This window comes from Thalia democratica, chromosome 6 (assembly GCF_965202585.1).
Source record: "Thalia democratica chromosome 6, ktThaDemo2.hap1.1, whole genome shotgun sequence".
Taxonomy (NCBI): Eukaryota; Metazoa; Chordata; class Thaliacea; order Salpida; family Salpidae; genus Thalia; species Thalia democratica.
In genome coordinates this window covers 6,549,236-6,564,654 of record NC_139170.1, presented here as the reverse complement: position 1 = coordinate 6,564,654, position 15,419 = coordinate 6,549,236, and the positions used below count along the sequence as shown (strand labels likewise).

General features: G+C 29.8%; 1 protein-coding gene across 2 annotated transcripts; it reads left to right on the top strand.

The window, feature by feature from the left end:
- Nucleotides 1-357: 357 nt before the first annotated feature.
- LOC145838006 (uncharacterized) lies at nucleotides 358-9,915 on the top strand. 2 transcript variants are annotated; one of them, XM_082945520.1, is made up of 16 exons: nucleotides 358-472; nucleotides 748-830; nucleotides 1,210-1,313; nucleotides 1,535-1,662; nucleotides 1,930-2,047; nucleotides 2,270-2,481; nucleotides 2,940-2,975; nucleotides 3,699-3,829; nucleotides 4,546-4,669; nucleotides 4,895-4,993; nucleotides 5,795-5,977; nucleotides 7,217-7,439; nucleotides 7,849-7,937; nucleotides 8,297-8,456; nucleotides 8,726-8,859; nucleotides 9,221-9,914. In XM_082945520.1, the coding sequence occupies exons 1-15, from the start codon at nucleotides 415-417 to the stop codon at nucleotides 8,853-8,855; spliced, it is 1,878 nt and encodes a 625-aa protein (XP_082801646.1). In that variant the 5' UTR covers nucleotides 358-414; the 3' UTR covers nucleotides 8,856-8,859; nucleotides 9,221-9,914. The 2 variants fall into 2 exon arrangements, with proteins under 2 accessions (XP_082801646.1, XP_082801647.1); XM_082945521.1 differs by lacking the exon at nucleotides 2,940-2,975 and having other exon boundaries at nucleotides 9,221-9,915.
- The last annotated feature ends 5,504 nt before the right edge of the window (nucleotides 9,916-15,419 follow it).

Genomic DNA, 15,419 nt, shown 5'->3' with positions numbered 1-15,419 from the left:
TAAACTTATATAATTATTTTTTTTAGTAAAGTTTACACTAACTACTGTTCGAGCATACCAAATTTAAAAAACGATCAAATTTGTTTAAGCCTTTGACACCTGACGCTAAAATTATCTAAAAACATTTTTGATTACTTAAATGTTTAAAATTAGTTTCCAAGACAAAATAAAGTTATACGACAGCCATAAAAAAAATCTCCATCAATTTAAAAATAACCCAAGCCTCGCAAAACAGTCACAAAATAATCCCACGGCGTAAAAACTTAATTGTGTTAAAATTTCTATTCATGTGGGAATTGCTGCGCGCACTGTGTTACAATCTGATGAAAAATATTTGCTCACGACAATAAACTTTACAGATTCTTTTTATAGATTGTGTTCAAATTAAAAAGAATTGTTACGACATTGTTAAAAATGTGTCTCAAAACGATTTCGTTGTTTTTGATTCTTGGTTTTATTTCGCTTGCACAAGGTTTGTTTATTTGTTTTGTAATTTGATTTTAAATAATATTTTAAACTTTTTAAGTATAAAGTATAGAAAAAAACAACAACAACATTAATATTTTAATAATTAAAAAAAAAAAAAAATTAACTCCTAAATTTAAAAAACACACATTTTTACTCTTTAATCACTAAGTAAACTCTTTAGCACAAACACTACGTTTTTCATAAACATTTTTTTATTCTATTTTTAGCATCATTACATAATATGTAGGCCATAGTGAAATATTTTCATTATTTTCAAAGGTAAACGCTTGAGTGCATGGGCGGGAGATGACGTAGAACTTCACTGTCTTCCCAACCATAGGCCCGGAACTAATGACCCTTTGGTTTGTTTGTTTTATTTTTCATATGACATTTTTTTTCTTTTTTTATTAATATAACACCATTTTTACGACAACAGTTCTGGAATGTCTAAGAGCTGTTTTGATAGTTCTCAGCTTTTTTGAATTACTTTCATTTGTACTAACTTATTGTTTTTCTCTATTTTACAGCTGAAAAGTTTTTTTTAATTTCATTCGTAAAAAAAAATGGTTGTTCTTTTATACATGAACTTTCTAACAAAGATATTTATAAGTCAGATGCAAAGTATTTAATTTGAAGTGTAAAAATCATTCATGCCTAAAAAATTATTTGAATTAATAGTTTTAGTTTGTGTTTAAATTCACATGAAAAAATTATTAAATTATTATGTTAAAACTATACCAGGACTGGAGCGAATTAGTTAAATGGACCGCCATTGTAGACGGGTACCCAAAAAGAATGATCATTCACATTAATGGCAAAGTCGATAAAGAAAACTTCACTAGGCCGTGAGTGTTAAAGCTTTATTTTAAAGTATTCCAATTCAATTATTTATTAACTTCTTTTAGTTACTAGTTTTCACTTACAGTTTACTAGGCTGTTAGTGTTAAGCTTTCACTTAAAAAAACAGTTAGTCAACTTTTTTAATTGTTTTATTTAATTAAACATGAGTGTAAAAGTTTAAATTGCTTAATACTTCAAAAAAATGATAAATTTAATTGCTTTACAGCTACGAGTACGATCCGGACACGCACAGCATTCTTTTGGAAGATGTCTCCGAGGAGGATAGCACGGGTTGGGAGTGTGATCTTGACAACAGCAACTTGTACGCCGGAAAGGTGCAACTCGACGTCTACAGTGAGTATACTGAAGTTAAAATAGGAATTGAAGTATTTCAAAATTAATTTATATAACAAAATTTGTACTGTTTTTTAAGTAAATAAAGTAGTGCAAACATCTTTGCTTTTGTTAATAAATGTTTTACTTTAAAGTATAGTGACAACAGCAACTTATCGATATAAAAACAAATATGTAAGTATATTCAAACTTAGTCGTTATTGTAAGAATGACAACTAAAGATATAAGAAATATAAATTTTTAGTATGATTAACGAATTTTTTAAAGGCAAACCTGAAATTGAAGTGGTTCAGGAGGCGATGCACCTCGAAGACAGTGGTGAACAGACAAAGGCAGTGTGCACAGTGAACAACATGAACAGGAACTTCGACTACGAAGTCTTCTGGTCAGTTTACGAATTCGTGATGTTTTTGACTAAATGAAGTCGACTAAATTAAAAGCTTTCTTTTTGTATTTAATAGTATTATAGTTAGTTTGAAATCAGTACAGTTTAAGAAATTTGCAAATTTTGGACAATTTCATAAAACTTAAGAACATGATCTAAAAAAAACAGTATATTTTACATTTATACACGTAGGTAACTTAAAAAAACTTTCTATTCAAACAGGACTGGAAATCTGGATAAGGCGAGCATCAGCGAGCCCGAAACTGTCGATAATGAGGACGGAACCTTCTCCGTACGGACCTCGTACTCCGTGGACACGGACCAGGACATCACCAAATCGGATCTCACGTGCAACCTGAAGCTGAAGAACTGGAACGGCTCGGCGGGCGTTGAGAACTTCATCGAGAACAAGTCCATGAAGCTGCAAGTCATAAGTTTGTTGAGCAATTAAAAAATATATTTTTTATATAAAAGCAGAGATGTTTTTAAGTTTTGCTTAATGTTTTTCTTTAAAGGTAAATGTGTGTATGTATTAACTAAAGTGTAAACAAATTAACCTTGAGAAGGGAAGAGGTGGTCAATGTTACTTATCAACATTGATTATTAGTATAGCATAGATGAATAATCTACCTTAGATTTTAAAAGATGTTTGAAAAAGACTAATTTTATTGAAAATGTATAGTTTAAAAATTATAAATGCAAATAAAAGTTTTTCTTTTTGTTTTAGAAAAGTATATATTTTTTTATACAATTATTTTTAACGTGCAAGTGTAATACATGTGATGCACTGTTGCAAACTTGTTGCTTTTGCTTCACAACAGTGAACGTATCTTGTTTAACGTCGTAACGCAGTTTTCTTTTTATCTCTTCCAACTCACTTGCTTTCTTTCAGCCACCACCACCCAGGCTCCCACGACGCCGACGCCCGGTAAGTTGCTGCTATGACGTAATAATTCATTTTCACACAACAAAAAATCATTCATGTTTAGTATACAGCTTCAAACTTAATACACATACAAGCAATTGAACATGACTAATGATATGAGCAAAGCTTTTTACAGAATTTTAAAAGATGTTTTTATTGTTAAAGTATGTCAAGCTAATGCTGCAACTTTTTGTTTTGGATTTTTGCACTAATGCTTTTTAAACTATATTGTAAAATTGAATTACATGCCTGCTTTAAAACTTTCTTTTTTGAAAATTACTTAAAAACTGTTTGCTTAAACTGTCATTAATTTTTAAACTGTAAAATGAAAGTGGTGCTTAAAATCATTTTTTTGCATAGCCGTTTTAGAAAACTTAGTCTTAGCTCTAAAATAATTGTAATTAGCTAGCGGTAGTTTTTCAATTATTCATTTAAAATGAAAACTACATGTTTACTGTACTGTATGTAACAATTTTATTGCATCTTCTACTAAAAGTTACTCTTAAAAAAACATATATACATTGAACTAAGTCTGTTTTTCAAATATTTATAAGCTTAAAACCTTCTTTACTCAAAAATTATTGAATTTATCACCAAAAAAAATTTTTTGAAGTTAAGTTTATAACGCTTAAAAAAAATTAACTGTTTATTTTCATTCTATTTTTAATTGAGACTGGTTTTAATTTTAAAATTTCTAACAAATAAATATAAAAATTCTATTCACAGTGGCACCAGTGATCAATAAAAATCATTGGGATGACGTTGAAGTATTCGAGGTGGGCACATCGAGAGAGTACAAGTGCAAGGCGAGGGGATCTCAGGACATCACATACGTGTGGCACAAGAACGGAGAAAAAGTTTGTTTTGTCAATATGTTTTAGTTTTTAAGTGAAAAGTAAACATATTTGAAATATTTTACACGCAACTTAGTATAAAAACTAACAGAAAAATATATATTAGATTTTTTATCACGTGTTCAAGTTAGAAAATTTTTGAAAAGGTTTAATTGAATACACAAGCTAGTTTATATCAAAGAATAAGTTTTGTTTTTAAATTTTTTTTTTAATAAAAAAGATAAAGTAAAATGGTAAAAACACTTTACTTGCAAAGTAGTATGAAATTAGTATGAAATATTTTACAAGCAACTTAGTATAAAAACCAACGAAAAAAACTATTTTTTATCACCTGTTCAAGTTAAAAGTTTATTGAGAGGTTTAATTGGATACACTAGCTAGATTACTATTAAAGAGTTAGTCGGTTTATTTTGATAATTTGTTTTTAGTAACTTTTAATTAAAAAATATAAAGTAAATATGATTTTAAACACTTTACTTGCAAGTTAGTATAAAACTATCAAGAAAATTTTATAGATATTTTTTATTAGTAAGATCTTCAGGAAAGAAGTTTTGTCAATATATCTAATAAAACATACAAGCTTAGATTATTATTCCACTTTTAAACAGTTTTGAAAGTTTGGAATACATTTAAATCAGTTTATTTATGTAAATATAACTTTAAAAGACTAATTGATAAAAAAAAAATTATTATTTTCTCAATATTTAATATACTTTTAGGTGAGTACGAGACAAACTATAACCATAAAAGTAGAATCAATGGAGGAACACGGAGATGTGTACAAATGCATCGCTACAAACCAAATTGGAACCCAATATTCACAGTTCCAGTTGGATGTTCAAGGTTTGTGTGGTTTTGTTTTAGCCATTATGAATAAGTCTTAGAAAGGTATAATTACATTTTTACAAGGGCTTGTACCTTAAGACATGTATTACGCTTTAAGTTTAGGTTCATTTCTTTGCTTGAAACTATTTTTTTACTTAATCCATGCGTTACAAATCAGAAATGGTAGTACAGTGTACATTTTCTTCTTTCTCTAAAAAAACTAAATCAAGTTAACATTTGTAGGAGAACCGCGTTTTGATGCTGCTGAAGAAAAAGTTTACATGGAACCTTCTGAAGATAAGAAAGAAATAGTTTGCGCTGTAAACTCAAACCCTACAGCAGGTATATTAAACAATACTTAAACGTTTCAACACTAAAGTTTTTATTTGAGAAGCTTAAATGTTAGTTAATTGTAGAAAATAAAAGGCTTTGTACCTTCGAAAAACAAAAAGAAATAATCAATGAAATACTGTTTTTAAAATAATTTTAAAGCACTAATATTTTTATTCGAAAACTTGTTTTTTGAACAAGACTAGTTACAAAAAAGCTTAGATTTCACCGCGTTTTGCGTATTACACAAAGTTGAAAAGCTTAATAAGTTAAGTCGTGACTCGAATAAAAGATAAACATTGTGTTCCTAAACAGCGGTACATACCAGATTACAACTTTTTGCTTATTCTCTTGTTCTGCGAGTATGAGTCAGAAAATTGTGTGCGTTGTTTTTCCTTCAAAGCCTGCTAGATTTAGCTATTTTTAGTGGGATAAATTAATTATTTAAGTGAAGTTTCTTGTCGTCCATACAAACTTGCAGTTGTAAAATCTTCTTGCTTTGGTAAAACATCTTATTAAAAACTTTTTTAATAAATTAATTTTGTTACTATTTTTTTTTTATACAAGACTTAAATGGGATTAAACATATACTATCAAACATATCTTAAAGCTTTTGAAACTCATTTTCACTATTAAATAACTTAAAAATTTATTAATACAATTGAAAAACAAAATTTGCTGAAGGATCATAAAAATTTAACACCTTAAAACAATATTTAAAATTGAGGACTAAAACTACTTTAAAATTTACAAACCAGCTACTACAAAGCTATTTATAAGACGTTGTAACTAATCACAACTTTCTGTCTGCAGATAAATTTGTTTGGACTGTGAATGGATCAGAGGTGGAGCTGCAGCACTTTGAAGAGGAGAGCATGAAACAATCAACTGTGATTCTGGTGAGAAGCGAGCTGAATGAAGAAGGTGTGAACAAAATAATGTGCACGGCAGATAACGGAAAGGGTAAAGCGACGAAGACCTTCATAGTTCACTTAAGTTTGTTTGTTTGTAAATTTAAAAATGTACATAGCTATTTATTATTTGATTAAATTAGTACTTCACTCAGAATTTATTGTCAATCTAAATTTATTTATAAAATTTAGTTAAGGGAAACAAAAATTTTATTTTATATGACAAAAACTATCTTTTATTTAGAGAAAACGTTTTTGAAGCAAATATTTTGTTTTAAAATCAACTAAAGAGCTAGGTACATTGTGAATAGTATATGTTTCTAAAACTAATTAAGCACAACTAATCATAAACTAGATATGTTGTAATAATTTAAAACTAATTAGCTGTTTAAAACATTTTCTTTCTGTTAAATTGATTTTTAATGAAACAAACTAATTTATTAACATGTTGACAGCTAAATGTTGCTCAATCAAAACTTTTTTGCTGCAACAATTATTTTACCAATATGCAAACACTGTTTACTATATGAGTACAAAGAGGCTGAAATATTACATAAACTCTTACAACCCACTCCAGAAGTGTGGTTGAAAAATGTTGCTTTGATGTCGTTACACTTAGGATAATTACAAAGCTGCAGCAAACAGAAAAAAACAAAGCTAAATATGTTAAGCTTAATTTATTGTTAACTATGTAATCAAATAGTTAACGAATACGTGTACTTAAAAAAAGCATGGACAGTTTGTAAACTATCCACAGTTGGATAAGCTTTTATAAAATTGAAATAAAATCAACCTAAAGCATTAAACGATTATTTTTTTAACTTCGTGGAAATGCTTGAACGAATGTTCAAATAAGCTCTACCGTTAAGTATGCAGCATTAACACAGCTGAATATTAAAAAAAAACAGTTTAACAATATTTCAAAGTTTTTTTCAGTATCTTTACCAGAAAGATAAGATCAAGTAATTGAAAGCTCTTTTATCTTACACTTTTGAACTATCTAACTTAATATTAAAGTTTAAACAACAGTTAGGATCTAACTATCTATTATTCTCCATTTTTTTTATCATTCAAAGTCCTTTCGAGAGCCGGGGGAAAAACTTCAAGCATTACATTCAAACTTGCACCCAAACATTTTAAGTTAAATACCATGATAGTTTAATCTTGCTTTCAAGAATGCATGCTAGTTGTTATGTATAAAAAAACTTATAAACTAACAAAAATAAAAGTTTAATACAATCAAAATTTCAACTCTTCAACTATAGTTTAGAGATGACTCCAGTATTATTCAAAAGAAAAGATAAAAATACAAATAATATTTCAGAGTCCTCGCAAGTGATGAGCGGAGGCATGATCGCGCTGGTCGTCTTCATCGTCCTCTTCCTGTTCGGAGCGACGGGAGCGGGAGTCTTGGTGGTGAAGAGGAGGCAGCAGCAAGGAGGAGACCAGGACGTGGAGCAGAACGCGTGCTACAGGGGACTGCTCTGCGGCAAGGCGGGAGCTGATGAGAAGGAGAAGGAAGAAGGGGAGGAAGAAAAGGGGGAAGTGTGAGTGGGATAAATATGGATAAAATAAATAATAACTGTAGTTTGTATTTACTTTAGTGAATTTAGTATTTTTTGCTTGAAAAGTTCTTACTATATTTTTAGGTTAAGCTTTTATAGTCGCTTTAGATTAAAAATACTTTTTTTTAGTTGTAATTTAAATACGTTTTACAGTTGACTGAAAATTTTTACCTTTAAAAAATTCTAAAAAGCTATAAAAATTTATGGTATATTTTACCATCTTTATTCAGACGCCGGAAAATATTGAAGTATGACAATATTTTAACTAGCTGTATGTTTTGTAAACATAGCAAAATGTTGAGATAACTATTTTTTTCAAACGATTGTGCAAATTGATAATATCATGTATACAGAAAAAAACTATCAATTTAATTTCTTATTTTTATTTCAGAGGTCCAGCGGAAAACGACGATGTTAAAGAGGAAGGTGACGCGGAGAAACAAAAATTGACTGAAAAATCCACAGAAAATGGAGATACAAGTTAGTATAAAAAATATTCTGTTTGAATGAAATTTTAAGAGTATATTTTTCTAAATTTATTTTCGACATTTATAATTTTTTAGTTAATGTTTATGTTTTGTTTTGTGGATTTTTATTCACTTTTAGACATTATTAAAAAAAATTTTGAATGGAAATTAACATTTAGAGTAAGAAACTTTTAGTTTTATACGAAAAGATAAAACAAGTATTTTAAGAATTATTTTAGCATTTATTATAATATTTTTTGTAAAAAAAAAGTGTAAATTTACAATTCTTAGAAATAGTGTTTTTTATTTCAAAGTTATAACAAAAGTTTTAACCATAATAAAAACGCTTAATTTTAACAATAAATTCATAAGACGAAGAAAAGACCGAAGAGGCGGGTGAGGAGGAAGCCATGCTGGAGAAGGGGGAGGGGGAAGCCCCGAAGAAGAAGAAGAGGTTTCAGGGGTTGAGGGGACCGCTGGGGTGCTGCAAGAAGAGCAGGAAGCAGCTGCAGGAGAACGAAGAAGAGGAAGAGTGAGATTTTATTTTGTACTTAAACGTGAAATTGTTTTTCTTAGCCATGACTGGTGTAGTTGTGGGCAGTTGGAATAAATTTTAACTGGAAGGAAACATAACTAAAAACTTTAAAAATTTTGATAGTTCTTGAGTACAAGTTTGAAGTTTAAAAAGTTATATTATTAAAAAATACATGTTTTTCATAACATTCTTATGTTAAGAAAGGAGCATTAGCTACTTAACTCAAAAACAGTAAAATAACTCATATTGACAATTTATTTAACCAGCAAAGTCAATGAGGAGGGAGATCCTTCTCCTCAGGAGGAAGTGAAAGATGAGAAGGAGGACGAATCTGACAGGGACAGCGGAAAGGGAGACACCCTGAAACCAAACATGGAAGCAGAAGTTGGCAAATAATTAGGTGGATAAATATAATTACTATGAGCTATACATATAATAAATATTATTACTATAAGATTGTAGGGATTAATGATTTTGAAGCTGTTCCTAAACTTAAAAGTTCTTTTCGATTAAACAATCAAACAGAACTTTTTAGAGTACTTGAACAAACTAAAACATTTTTGAGTACTTTTAATAGAAAATAACAGGTTACAAGTGTAATTTATGACTGTGTTTAAAATACTGATAATGCTGTTTTTCAAAGCTTAAGTTAAATACCATAATAGTTTTGTCTTGTTCTCAAGAATAAATGCTAGTTGTTATGTATAAAAAACTTATAAACCAACAAAAATAGAAGTTTAATGCAATCAAACTTTCAACAGTGAATCTTCAACTACAGTTTAGAGATGACTCCAGTATTATTCAAAAGAAAAGATGAAGATATTTAATGTAAACAATGTTAACTTTTCAATAAGCTATTGTGTTTAGTTTTTATTTTATGATAAAAAATCTGCATATCATTAATATCAAAAAAAAAACAGTACAAAGTTATATTGATCAATGAAAACTTGCATTTTAAATTTTAAAATGAATCGTAGTAAGTACAAGACAAAATCATTTCTTGTTTAAATTATTTTTTACTATTTTTTGTATATCAAGCTTTATATAGTTTCATTGTATAGCCTGAAAAGTATTTCAATGCCTAAAATGTGCCCAACTTGAGAACAATGTCGCATTTTATTTGTAAATTTGGAACATTCGGTTGAGTTGTCATCTTATCGTCTTTGTAATTTTACTGTTGTGTCATTTTTGTTTGCTTTTTTTATAGATAACAAGTTTTTAAAACTAAAAATTTCTAACGGCTTGGTTTACTAAAAGTTTTTCAACTAAGAAGCTGCTAGAATAAAAAACAATGTTTTAAGTACTTTTTAGTTCATGACGTTTTAGGTACAGTTTTAAATATTTTGTCGAAAAAAATGTTTTATTGTTGAAACAAAAGCTTATTTTCAGTTACATGCTTTACAGAGCTTTTCCTCTAGCATATGTTTTGATAGATTTCATGCATAAAGTGTAATTAGTACGTTGAATAAAACTTTGAAAATTCAAACCAATTTGAGTTGTGTTCATTTCTATTAACAGCGCAAACATGGCGTTTTGCGAACCGTCGCATATAATGGATCAGATTAAAATGAATAATTCATCTTTTTCCTTCCACAACTCACAAACAAAGAGAATAGGAAACAAACCGACACCTCATAATGCTTCTCATGCGACTCTCCTGCAAATGTGCACTAAGAAATCCTCAAAAACATGAATTATTGATCAGATCGCATATTCTGCTTTTTGCATCACAGCGACCGTTGTTGCACGCTCTATTTTTCTGCGCTTCCCTTGCTTTCGAGTCGAACATCGCCCATCAGTGTTTCGCGGTCGGCGGTGGAAGCACTCGACAAGGCTTCAGTGACGTCACAATAGATCGCTGAGGGCAAACTGCGCGCAATTTTCGAACTTTCGTTGCTTCGAAATTTTGCTTTTCACACACATGGCGCGCTGGCGGAAACTTTTAAGTTTGAAAAGTTTTGCTTGGTTTAAGGATACATCTTTATCTGAGTCAGTTTAACTAATTTACGGAACTTGATTTCTTTTTGATAACTGTTTTGTTAATATTTAGAATCTTAGTTTGAGTTTCATTATTTGAATATTAAAACAAAAAAAAGTTTAAACCGTTACTAAACAAATATAAAACATTGTAGTCTTATTACAATTATTCATATCTTTTAATTTAATTGCTCAAACTCGAAAAGAGTTTATTATTAAATATTTTAAAGGTAAGTTAAAAAGATTATTTGCGTAATTATGATTAATGTTCGTTTTTTTACCATCTTAATTTAAAAATTAGAAGGATAAATCTAGTGATATATAAAAACAAATGCTAAAGAAGATCTTAGCAAAGTACTAAATAACGGTAAATCATCGTCAACTAAAGAAAAGGTTTAAGAAGCCTTTAAAAAAACAATAATTAAACTAAAACTTAAGTCGTTTAGTTCTAGTTTAAATTCAAACTTTTTTTAGTTCAGAGCAAGAAAGATAATCTTAGTTTGTAATAGTGTGTGAAACTTTTTTTTATAGTATTCCTAGATTAGAAATTTAAAGCTAATAAACTTTCATTAAAAAATTCGCATGTAGATGCTTTTTAAAAGTAGTAAAAAAGTAGATTGAGCTAAATAAATTTGACCACAAGAAACTTAAAAGTAAATAGTTTCATGTTCATCCTTAACTTGATTTATTCAAATATAGTTGCCATAGGTAAGAAAAGTTTCAAAGCGTGGTTTATAAACTACATGTAAATTAGTAATAAAAATAATTAATGTTGAAATTTCTACCCTTAACTTGTAGCGTTCGGTGTATCTTTTGCTTTGAGTTTTGATAAAATTATAAACTGAATCTATAATTGCAAGGCTTTAGTAATTAAAAAAAAGTAGCTAAAAACTTCACTCTAAAAAGGTATACAAGTTAAAAAACTTTCTTTCCTATACCATCCTGTTTAAATATACTGAAAAAAATTACTTAACTTCAATTACGAACTTTAAATACTTCAATCACTTATGAATCACACGTAAACTTTATGCTTAATATTTATTTTTGAATTTATGAAGTTAACAAGAGCATATTTGTGGAGATATGTCAAACCAAAATTCTGCAACAACTCATAAATTACCAATAAATTATGCATAAAGTTAGATAATAAATAAATTTATAGTTAATTAAATTATTCATGTTCATGCAATACATCCTGTACAAAAACCTTGAACTGCTTTTTGTTGATATTTTTGTGGGACAAATAATTTACATATACAATAATAACTTGTTTTTGAGAGCTTTAAATTAACTTAAATTAAATAAGACGTTCATTTTGTAATTAACACAATTCAAGGCTAATTGTTTATACGTATATTACTAAAAATATGAAAATTATCTAAATTTGACTGAATTTTTTTGTTGACTATCTTGGTATCTTTTTTGTTAAATTAGGGTTATCATAAAAAATCATAAACTTTTTAGAGCATTTATACTTTTTTTATACATTGATTTAAGTTTATAAAATTCAAAAAAGTTTAAAGTGTTTTTGTTAATAACTAAACCTAACACAAAATACACTTAAAAAAAATTGTTAATTTTAAGCTTTAACTTCAACCTTGCAAATTTTTAAGACGTTTAGTTTATAGATAGAACAAAAGTTTCTAATTTTTTACTTATAATAATTATACTTACATAAAAAAAATTCTACGTGAATTAGTTTTTTATTCACATACTTTTAATTTGTAGTTCTTACTTATCTAAAAAATTTATAAGAAGTTGATAATGAAACTACTTTATTTCAAGTAAAGTATTTTAATACTTTTAAGTCAAATACAAACTATAGCATTAATAAAATAATATAATAAAATATAATAAAACAACATTAATTAAATAATAGCTATAACATTATTTAAAAATTTTGAGATATATTACTAAAAAATAAAATAAACTATTTGAAAATTTTACAAACAACAATTTGTATTAAATGTGATTTTTATTATGCATTTTATTGTCTCAAAAATTATTTGCTTTAACTACATACTGTTTTTCAAATAATTCGTTTTTATTATCTATTGTACTGGTATACAACTTTAAATCTTTGTTAAATTAAATGCTCAAACTTAATTAAGATCAATGTGACCGTATACAAAAAAAATTAAGAAGAATGCATCAAATAATGTTTAAAAAGTTCAATTTTTTTTTCAAATCTTCATTATCAACAGCAAAATCAAAATAGTTTTAAGTTCAGAAGTTAAGAAGTGGAAAATAAGAAATGTTTTTAAAAATGTTGGTTTAGATTATATACTTTTCATTGTTCAAATCGTAACTGTGGTTTTTTTCCAATGACTCCAAAAAGTTTCCTTCTTCGAAACTTCCCGAGCCAGTTTCCCTATCATCTTCATCTTTTTCATCTTCAGTCTTGTTCAACAACTCCTTCTGCCTTTTCCCACCTTCCTTCAATCCCCTCAAGTTCTCCTTGAGCTTCTGGAACTGAACCCTCCTGTTGTTGATCCTCTTCGTCTGGTTGAGCGCCTTCTCCTTCAGCTTCTCGATCGCCCTGTGCTGCTGCCACTTGTCCATGCCCGTGAACAGCTTCACGTTTTCCAACTCCCTCTCCCTTTCGCTCTTCATCCTACTCTGCTTCTGGCTTCTCGCGAGCTGGTTCACCTTCGACTCCGCGAGCTTCACCTGGCTCCTGATCCTGCTCAGCGTCCTGTTTTGAAGTTATGAGAATTTTTAATGAATTTAAAAACTTTAGTACGATTAAGTAGTGGTATGAAATATGAATCTACTTGACAAAAAAAAAAACGTGAATTGAAACTTTACTATATGTTTAATTTCAAAACCTGTAAGAGCTGAAATTGCGTTTAAAAGTGTTTGCTTTTATAACTACTGGTTCAAGCAAGATTTTAAGCTTAACTTCAAATGAACTTTTGCAAAAAAAATTATTCTTAAAACGTTATTTTAACACTGCATCAATCCCGTTTTACCTGTTCTGCGCGTCAATCCTGCCCCGGAGCACCTCGAAGTTGTCTTCCTGCTTCCGCCTCCCGTTCTCTATCACTCCCACCTGCACGCTGTCCGAGTGCTTCAGCTCCCTCAACTTTCCGTTCTGCAACGCGTTCTTCGCCTTGATGCTTTCGATCATCCTTTCGGTTTTGTTGTTCTCGCGCTGGAGCGCTTCCACCTCCCACGCGATTTCTTCGTGGCCTCTCGTCATGTTCGTGAACGCCTCGCTCACGTCCTTCTGCTGGTGCTTGATGCTCAGGAACTTGTTCAAGAGCTTCGCGTCGGCCTTTCTGATGTTGCTGATCCTCGCGTTTTGATCTTTGTTCTCGTACTCGATCCGCTTTATTTCAATCAAGTTTTTCATGCCTTCTCTTTTCGCCTCTTGCGCGATCTTCGTCAAGTCTTCGCCGAAACCGGACGCCATCTCTTCCATTCTGACGTCATAAAGCAAAAACTTTTGGTTTACTTTTTCGATCTTTCGCGCGAACCCTTCTTCTTTTAGCAGCAAGCGTTGCGCCTTCTTAGCGTACTGGTCATCTAAGTTCTGCAGCTTTTTCATCGTCTTGTTTTCAAAATTCTCAATTGAGTTTTTGATCTTGATGCTGGACTTTTCAAAGTTTTCGAACACTTTGGCGCTCTTTGTTGCGTTTTTGCGAACTAAGGAAAACTTGTCGTTCACGTTCAGTTTCAAAGTTTTGTACTTGTCGTTGAGCTTGAAAGCCGCCTTCCTCACTTGCTCAACTTTTTTCGTTTTGTTCATCACGGCTTCGATGTTCACGTTCTGCCTGGCGTTCTGCACCTGAAGGTTCCTTATCAACTTGAAGTTGTGCAAACTGCTGTTGCTTTTTTTCTTTTTGAACATGTTCAAATTATCCTTGTACGATACTCCGACTAACTTACTCTCGAAGAGTTCGAGCTTCTCGGAAAGCCTTTTTATCTCCTCCTTGTTTTCCCTGTCGCACTGCAGAACAAACTTGAGGTAGTTCTCCTGGTCGTTCAAGCGGAACTCCATCAGCCTCAGCTTGATATTCATTTCGTTTTCAGATCGGATCAGGTCCCTCATGAGAACCTGGTTGTCGCGCTCTATGTTTCTGAACAGTTCCAGCAGGACTTTGTTGTCGGTGAGCAAGCTGTCCTGGTTGGAACTGTGGGTTTTTATGGTCGCAATTTCACTCTTTGTGACGTCATTTTCAACGTCTAAACTTTTAAATTTAGAGACCAACACGCGGTTTTCGTCTTCGAGTAGTTTGACTCTTCCAATAAGTTTATCGATTTTTGTTTTAGCAGTTTGACTGGAAATTCTTTCAGATTCAGTTGAGGATTCATCGAAGGGTGTTTCAAGTTTTACAGAAGAAACGCAAAAAAGCAAAAGTCCGAGACAATGTAAAATAAACGTTTTCATGTTTTGTAACCGTTTATAACTGATTTTTTTTCAAAATTTTATTTATTTAAAAGATGAAATTCTGCATAAATGTTTGAATTTTTGTTCAAGAATTTAAAAACGTTTTTTTAGCCTTTGTGTAAATTAACTTTTTCATTAAAACTATATCCTCGTAAAAATTTTATTCAAACTTATTTAAGTTGAATAGTTTTTAAAATGTTTAAAAATGTTTGTAAGCTTAGAGTATACTAGAAAAATAGTTGTTTTGTTTTAAAAACAGTTAGTTTATTTTATCTCAATTTTTCTTTTTTGGTGAAACTATTTCAAAGTATATAGTCTTTTTACTATCAATAGCTTGGGAAATAAAGTGTTTTAATTAATACGGTTATTTGATGACTGAAAACCTTAAACTTCAATTTAAACAGTTACATGACTTTAGAAATTTTTAATCATTTTGTATAATATATTCTTGTTTATAAAAAAGGTTTAATTTAGTACATTTTGTTTAGTTTCCACTATAATATTAACACAGTTGTTTACAAACTTACTATAACTATATTGGTATGAGTTGCAACTTTATTTACTTACAATATATAAAAATTTTAACTAAT